Below are 8,597 nucleotides of genomic sequence, written 5' to 3' on the forward strand. Positions count from 1 at the left end.
ATCTGACACTAACTCCAGGTTAACACTCTAGTGTTAGTAGAGTTCAGTTGTTGGACATGGCAGTCACTGTTTTCAGAGAATTGGAGGACTGTCTGCGGAGGAAAAAATACACATACATACACACAATACAGTAAAACCTTGGTTTACGAGCATAATTCTTTCCAGAAGCATGCTTATAATCCAAAGCACTTGTATATCAACGAGAATTTTGAGAACCATTGGCTTAATTGTGATCATGTGACATTCGGCATAACATACTACTCATATTGCAAGACATTGCCCGTTTATCAAGTTAAAACTTATTAGAAATATTTGCTTGTTTTGTGGAAAACTTGTAGAACAAGTTACTTGCAATCAAGGTTTTACTGTATATATTTTGTGAGTATATATTATATACATATATATGTATGTATGTATGTGCGTGTGTGTGTGTGTGTGTGTGTGTGTGTGTGTGTGTGTATGTATTTGTTTACACAGGCTCACAAGTTGTCCTTTAGAGAGTATATACTTTATATTAGTTTTCTAGGACTACTCTAACGTACCATAGACTGTGTGGCTTAAACAACAGAAGTTTATTTTCTCAGGGTCCTAGAGGATGTAAGACTGAGATCAGGGTCCCCAGGGTTGGTTTCTTCTGAAGCCTCTGTGTGTGGCTCATGGATATCTGTCTTCTCCTTGTGTCTTCACCTGGTCTTCCCTCTGTAACTCTGTGTCCAAATTTACTCTTCTTATAAGGACACCAGTGATATTGGAGTAGGGCCCACCCTAAAGACCCCATTTTAACTTAATCACACCTTCAAGGACCCTATCACCTAATAAAGTAAAATTCTGAGGTACTAGGGTTTAGGACTTTAACAAATGAATTTTGGGGGGACACAGAGGAGTTCACGACAGACTTCTTATTGATACTATTTTTCTATATTCTGTCTCTCCCATCTAGAATGTTAGCTTCATGAAAGCAAGGGGTATTGTTGTTGCAGTTGTTTTTGTTCTATTTTAATATATACCTAACTTCTAGAACAATGCACAGCAACATAATAGATGCTCAATAAATAATAATTCTAGCCTGTTGATGACTTCTTTCATTCTGAACTCTCCTTTTATCTCTGGAAATTTCTCTTGATTTCATTGATTTAATGTCCCTCACTTCTAGTTCTCTGTATTACCTTTCTAGTATGCCTATTAATTAAAATTTGGATCTGCTTGATCTTATTTGTCTCATTTTAGTCAGTCTGTTCTACTTTTTTGGGAAGATTTCTTCAACCTTAACTTCCAAACACTTCTACAAAATATTCTTTATCTTGATGAACATACAGTTCATACCTAAGAGCCCTTTTTTTGGTCCTGTCCCATGGCATTCCATTATTGTTCTGTGTGTGCCGGATCTGCTGATCTTTCTGCATTTATTAGGTCTTACTATGTCTCTTGTTTTCTGAGTTTTGTGTTTCTTCCTACGCCATTTTTGTTGTTGCTGTCGTTTGTTTGTTTGTTTTGTTCTTGCTCTTACACATTGCTTAGGCATTTTTCACCTGAAATTATCTGGCAGGTTGTACATTTTTTTTTAATGGGACAATAAAGTACTAGGAGGTTAATTGTAGGGGTGGAATTGTTTGCCTCGAGGTGTCACTTTATGAGAAGCTGGCCGTAACCCTGGAGGTTCCCTTCAATGTAGAATGTGGAGGTCTTTGTTTTGGGAGCAAACACTTAGAGTGGCTGCCTGAGGTCTCCCCAAACAATGTGTTCAACTTAACTTAGATAAAACTTTCCAACTTTTTACCTTGGCTGACTTGCCATATATAGGAGTATAGTTTCTTTCTTTCTCTTTCTCTCTCTCCCTCCCTTCCTTCCTTCCTTCCTTCCTTCCTTCCTTCCTCCCTCCCTCCCTTCCTTCCTTCCTTCCTTCCATGGTGATGTATTTTTTTAAGTTTATTTTGAGAGAGAGAGAGTGAGTGAACATGGGAGGGGCAGAGACAGAGGGAGAGAGAAGCATGACCTGAGCAAAAATCAAGTGTTGGACCCTTCCATGGTTTCTTATATATAGTTTGAATCCATATCTTTGTTTTCACGTTTTACTCTTATGTCTGGTATTTCCTGGTCCCAAACTCTTCTGTAGTTCAGCAGGTCAAATTATGCCCTCTGTGGCTGTTGTCCTCACCCCAAGAGGCACCCTTCACTCTGGTGACCTGCTGCCACTCCGCTATCTGCATATCATCTTTCAGAAATTGTTGATTAATGTGTTAGTTAGCAATTTTGCCCTGTTTATTGAGTCTGTACCTAAAAATATACATATGCATATATTTTTTATCTTATGTTTAAGAGTGTCTAAGGAGGCTTCAGGAAAGGAAACCTTGTCCTCAGTTTCTTTGTTTTGAGTTAGAATTCTTCAGTCCTTTAATAATTGAAAATAGGGAATAGAATTTGAACTTATTTTGATCATGTGGATCTTTATCATAAACCTCAGGTATTGCCCTGTGCTCTAGTTGTTTAAATACAGATGTGAGACATGGGCTGTCTCTACTCTTAAATCCAGTAGAGATTCTAGAACATGGATTTCTTAAAAAAAAAAAAAAAAAATCTTGAGTAGTAATTGCTCAGAGGTTAGCACCACAGCAGCAGGACTAAGACTTTTCTAGTTTTCTCGCTCAGTAGATTACCTTGCCTCCCACTCCCCTCTTATTGTCAAGGCTTTCCCTCATGGACTTCTGGTTACCTCACAGCACCCTAGTTCCTGTTCGTGCTCCCACATGGTTTCTGAAGAAGAGCTATAACCCCGTCTTCTCTGAAGCGGACTCTTCCATTTGCAGTCTCAAGTCATGAGACTGACCTCCAGGATCTGCATTTGCAAATATGTTCAAGTCTTCCCCCCCCAAAAAAAAAATTAAAAAATGGAACAAACAAACAAAAACCACCTTCATTTCCATCTATTCTCAAAGCTTCACTTTTCATCTGGTGAAACTGCCTTTATTTCCTTTCTGAGTTTTGCCTCCCTTTAAATATGGTATTCTCTTAACTGTCTGTCCTTAGTCTTCTTATTTTCTTTATTTTTTTTTAAGTCTGTTTATTTATTTTTGAAAGAGAAATTGAGAGAGAGTGAGAGAGAGAGAGAGCATATCCCAAGCAGGCTTCGCACTGTCAGTGCAGAGCCTGATGTGGGGCTCAAACCCCTGAACTGTGAGAACATGGCCTGAGCCAAAATCAAGACTAGGATGCTTAACTGAGCCCTCCAGGCACCCCAAGCCACTTATTTCCTTGCTCTTTTCCTGGGAAATCCTGTTTACTACCATGACTTCAGCTATCACTGAACCCTAACTTCTTTCCTGAAGTTCAGACGTTTTCTTCCTGCCTACCTATTAGTACCACTCAGTATATTTAAAGACAAACCCATTAACCATACTCTACCCCCATCCTCCTTTTTTAAAAATATATTATATATATTATATATTTTTTGAGAGCGGGTGAGTATGACCACACAAGTGGGAGAGGGGCAGAGAGAGAGGAAGACACAGAATCCAAAGCAGACTCCAGGCTCTGAGCTGTCAGCACAGAACCCAGTGCAGGGCTTGAACTCACAAACCATGAGATCATCACCTGAGCTGAAGTCAGATGCTTGATACACTGAGCCACCCAGGCACCCTACCCATCTTCCTGTTCTTAAAGAAACAAAACAAGGAAGCAGTCAAACACATTGCCTGTTTTCCCCATGTTGACTAATTTGATTATCATTTTTCTTGAGTCATCCATGGTTACATTAGAAATAAATAGTTGTAAGGCTAGAAAATACCCAGAGTCATTGCAGCCTGAGTTAGAGTAAGATTAGTTTCAAATATATAAGCTTTCTTGACCTCTGACTTTGTAGTTTTCTTTTAATGCATCTAACCAAACTTCTCCATTTTCCTGATTACACACAGGTCTGCAATTAAGGCCTTACGCCCTGGAGGGTTACTTGTGTACTCTACATGCACACTTTCCAAGGCAGAAAATCAAGATGTCATCAGTGAAATTTTAAACTCCTACAGTAACATCATGCCCGTGGACATTAAGGAAATGGCAAGGACTTGCTCCCAAGACTTCACATTTGCTCCCACTGGCCAGGAATGTGGACTCTTGGCGATACCAGATAAAGGCAAAGCCTGGGGCCCAATGTATGTAGCCAAATTGAAAAAATCGTGGACTACGTGAAATTGGTGACATGCATTTTGTAAGCCATGTCAGTGTATTATTATATTTGTTTTTCTGAGCTCTCTATGTTTTAACATTTCGATAATTATGGAGTCATTTTCCCTGGGTCTATTTGGATTCCTGTTTAGTTAATACTTGGCATCTCAGAATCTAGGCTTGAGAATTTTCCAGGTGTATTTTTTTTCCTAAAAATACATCTATAGCACTGGTTTAAGGTGTTGCAGATGGTGTTTGTTCTGTATAATAAATCTGCTGTCTTTTAGTTGGCATTTTGTAGTTAAATTAATCAGAATACACAGTTTTATGCATAGTATGTTTAGGAATACATTCAATACCAATATTCACGATGTTGGTGCTTTGAACCTTTAAAAATGCACATTTGCTGGTCATTTTATAATTTTTCTCCTTATCAAATATACAGCTTCTTTTGAAGTCCCACTCCTCACCTTCTTCTGTAAGAACTGATTAGTATTCTGAGACTAACTTCTTAAGCAGCACTATTTCTAGTTCTAGAAAATAGGTTTCTTATTTGCCACGTTGTTTTTTGCTAAGGACTATCTTCTGTTTACTGCAAAGGTCAGTGACTCTATTGACACCAGCTTTATTTCTCCACTTTTTTTTGTATTCACAAATACAAATTGAAAGGGTAAATTATGTTGAAAGGCTATTAGAACAGCAGATTCACATGCACAAGTTTGACTTTCGACATTCAGCTTGTAGAGTAATGGAGTCTATGCAGCAGGCTATAAAGCAAGTACTTGAAACAAAACCAGAATGATTAATAACTGCAATAACTGAACTATATTTGGAGAGTTTTGTTACATAATTGCAGTCATAATGAGCACTACAGAATCTGATTATCTTACAGTTGCAATCTGGAGGGGCTTTTTATTTCACTCCGTTATGAAATGTTATATGAGAGTATGATGTCACGTATTAATGCACAAGAGGGAGATGCCTAATGAGAGTGGATTATACTGTTACCAGAGCCCAGTACCATTTACTGAGTGGCTCTCTCTGTTTACATACATCCTGGGAATATTGTGTACATTTCTGTATATGAACTTAGGGTTTTAGCTTCAGGTTTAGATCATGTGTTTTCTCTAGAAATTGCTTCACTTAGAGTCCAAATATACTTTTCCAACTATTAAGAAAAATTATGCAGCATACTTGAAAAGAGAATATCTATTTGGAAATTAACTTTTAAAAAAATAAACTGACTATAGAAATGGAAAATTCTGCTGAAGCTAACTCTTTTTGAATTTGTTTACTATATTCTGTGCATTTAAACTAGAGACTGCTCATTAATTGGTAGTTTTTTGATTTTTAAAATTTATTTTGTTTTGTTTTGTTTGTTTTAATTTGCAAGCATATATAACCAGTTTCCTATAGCTGGTAAAGAAATGCCAAATCTCTTGGACTTAAGGAAATATACTGGATTAATACAGAAAATTAATGATAATGGAAATTTTATTATTAATTTATTTACTTATTTATTTAAGTTGTGCTTGGTTTTTTTTTTCAGTTTGAAACCCTGTCTTCAGTTACTGTAGATTTAAAAGTGCATTTATTCTGTGTAGATTAATCACAAAGTGATTGTTGAATGTCATCATTTTTCCATTATGCTGCCATGAAGCCTAATCTGAATACTCCGTGTGCCATTGGATTTGACCTTCCTATGATTACTGAAAAATGCAAATATATATAAAATATATATGCAAATATATATCATATATATAACTTACTTTATTATTAACATTAATTATAATGAAGCTGCTGGCATTTATGGAACATCAAATATTATTAAGTTCTTTATATACATGTTATCTTTTTTGATCTTCAGAACAACTTAAGGAATGAGTTTTGTAACTGTCCTGTGTGAATGAGAAAACCCTAGCTCAGTGCCATTTGTACTACACTGGTAAGTAAAGAATGAAGCCAAGACAAAAACTAGCTCCAAAGGGCAGGCCCTTCTCCCTACACTATGCTGTCTCATAAGATATAGTTTATAGGAACCTCCAAAATTATCATCTGGCCCTTCCTTATTCTCCAACACTCAGTTTTTCACTTGTATGCCATTCTTTAGTCACAGAGCATCAAAAGGTTCATCAGTACTTGGGGGGGGAAAAAACTAGTCTTTCAGGGTATGTTCCAAGATACTTGTGATTGCAATACCCAGACATCTCCCATGGAGGTGCTCTGTGCCTTCTTTTTCTTTGCAGACGCTGAACTGAAGAATAGAACTTTGGAGCAGCCCTGCAATGTCAGTTGAAAAGCAAGGAGTAATTGATACTACTTTCTGTGTCATTGAGTTACTTTCAAAATAGCTTTATAAAAATTTAGGTTGCTTACCAACACATTTTCTCTCTGCCTTCAGCACACTGAATAGCCACTAGTTTCAGAAGTAGACTGTGAATAAATGTAATGCATTTAAATGGTTTATACTGATTTTTTGAAGCATTGGATATTATCTGTGGTTTGGAATCAAGGCAGCCTACAGTCCCTTATCCTATTATGTATCCATATAGCCTCATATTCAAGACTGCATGTTACCCCCTTAGCAGTATTGTAAAAAATATCCTTTCATATGAAGTGAGTAGGTGTAACATAATAGGTACCAGAGCACTGGTACATGACTAAATAAAGTAATCACAAATCTAATAGACCCTATTCAAGAAGGCTTTATACCTAGAAGATAAGTATCAGATGATCTGCATAGGTTAATGCAATTCTCTTGGAATACAAAGAGAAAATTGGAACCAATAGCAACAGTTTTATTAGATGCAAAGAAGTCCTTTGATGCAGTTGAATGGGACTACTTGTATTATGTGTTAGGTAAATTTGGCTTTGGGGACAAATATAGCAGATAGCACAACCCATTTATATGGTTCAGATCAGTGGTTTACAGTCTCCCTTTCCTTGCCTTATTGCTGCACTGGGGAGGAAATAAGGATGGTACCCATTACTGATGTTACTTTTCAGGCTGACATTGGAGTTATAACATCACCCAGATCCCATGGGTATCTGAAGGATACTCAGATGAAGGTTCACAAGTTAACTAATGTCTGCTGATATCCTACCAGTTGTGCTGAAAGTCCTAACAGCATCTGTCCTGAAAACATTACAAGTAATGTCAGGATGTGAATTGGCTTCAGGCTGCAAAGTCAATGGGAGAGAATCCAAAATACGATCTTAACAGAATAGTTTCTATTAATATTACTTATTGTGTGACATTTAAAATAAGATGAAAATTTAACAAGAATTGATTTGAAATTCTCATGAGGGGCTGATTAAACAATAGAGTCAAAAAATTTTTTAATTGACCTGTAATTTACTGCTAAGATTTTTAAAAACTAGGTTTCTCTAAATCTAAGGAGGAAGAAAGCCTGGTCGAGCATAGAGATCTTTAAATTTTAATTAGTTCAATCAAATATTAACTCCATACGTTTCTGTCACTGCACAAATGCAAAAAAAGTAATTTCCTTAGTTATGTGAGATCATATAGTCATGTCGAAACTGGGTAAAGCGTATGCTACCTTAGGAAAAGAGCTTTTTTGCTTCCCTGGAATCTATTTGATGGCATACGTCATGACTCAATTAAACTTGCTATGGCTTGTCAAAAGGAATTTTCTGCTGCACATTGCTATGGAAGAGCCTATTACACACAAATAACTGTACAACCTAGGAGAATCAACAGAAACTAAAAATGTATATAGCCTATTGAAAAATAAGAAACGGGACCCAGCTTCTTCCTCGTTCTTAAAAACAAGTAGGAGTAAAATTGCAGGTGTTAACAAGAATGGACGATGTAAGAGGGATTAGTGTTGATGACAGAAAAGAGGGACTGAACTTATTTCAACTTGTAATTATTAAGTTACAGAGAGAAAGGCTCATAGTTACTCATCCAAACAAGGTGTTAATAGCCTTTCCAAAACAGTAAGCATGCTTCTCCTACCATTATATTAATCACGGGAGTGAGAGAGAAATGAGAAGACTATGAAACCAGTGCTGTCTCATGAACTGGTGTCAGTAGGGATGGCTTGCTGTGGGCTTGTAGCTCATAACTGCCAAAAAAATTTTTTTAAGTTATCTTGAGAGAGAGAGAGAGAGAGAGAGAGCAAGAGCACACATGCAAGCAGGGGAGAGGCAGAGAGAGGGAGAGAGAGGAGAGAGCCAAGCAGGCTCCCCACTGTCAGTGCAGAACCCAGTGCAGGGCTTGATCCCACAAACTGGGAGATCATCATCTGAGCCAAAATCAAGAGTCCGATGTCTAACTGGCCAAGCCATCCAGGCGCCCCCATAATTGCCAACGTTTAAGAAAAAGGAAAAGGAAACATGGTGGTGGCAATTAGCTCTGATGCTGCTGGAAATTGTTCTATATGATATAGCCATAAATAGCTAACCAGCTACACTACATT

General features: G+C 37.2%; 1 protein-coding gene across 2 annotated transcripts in view; it reads left to right on the forward strand.

Annotated features, from left to right (window-relative positions):
* Positions 1-8,263, forward strand: part of NSUN3 (NOP2/Sun RNA methyltransferase 3) — a 60,830-nt gene extending 52,567 nt beyond the window's left edge. Inside the window, exons 6-7 of one of the 2 annotated variants that reach the window (XM_029940665.1) lie at positions 3,909-4,142; positions 6,023-8,263. In XM_029940665.1, the coding sequence (XP_029796525.1) occupies positions 3,909-4,142; positions 6,023-6,032 (244 nt within the window). In that variant the 3' untranslated portion in view covers positions 6,033-8,263. Of the gene's footprint in view, positions 1-3,908; positions 5,683-6,022 lie in introns of those variants that run through there. The other variant, XM_029940664.1, reaches the window with a different exon arrangement.
* Positions 8,264-8,597: the final 334 nt, after the last annotated feature.

This window comes from Suricata suricatta, chromosome 5 (genome assembly GCF_006229205.1).
Source record: "Suricata suricatta isolate VVHF042 chromosome 5, meerkat_22Aug2017_6uvM2_HiC, whole genome shotgun sequence".
NCBI lineage: Eukaryota > Metazoa > Chordata > Mammalia > Carnivora > Herpestidae > Suricata > Suricata suricatta.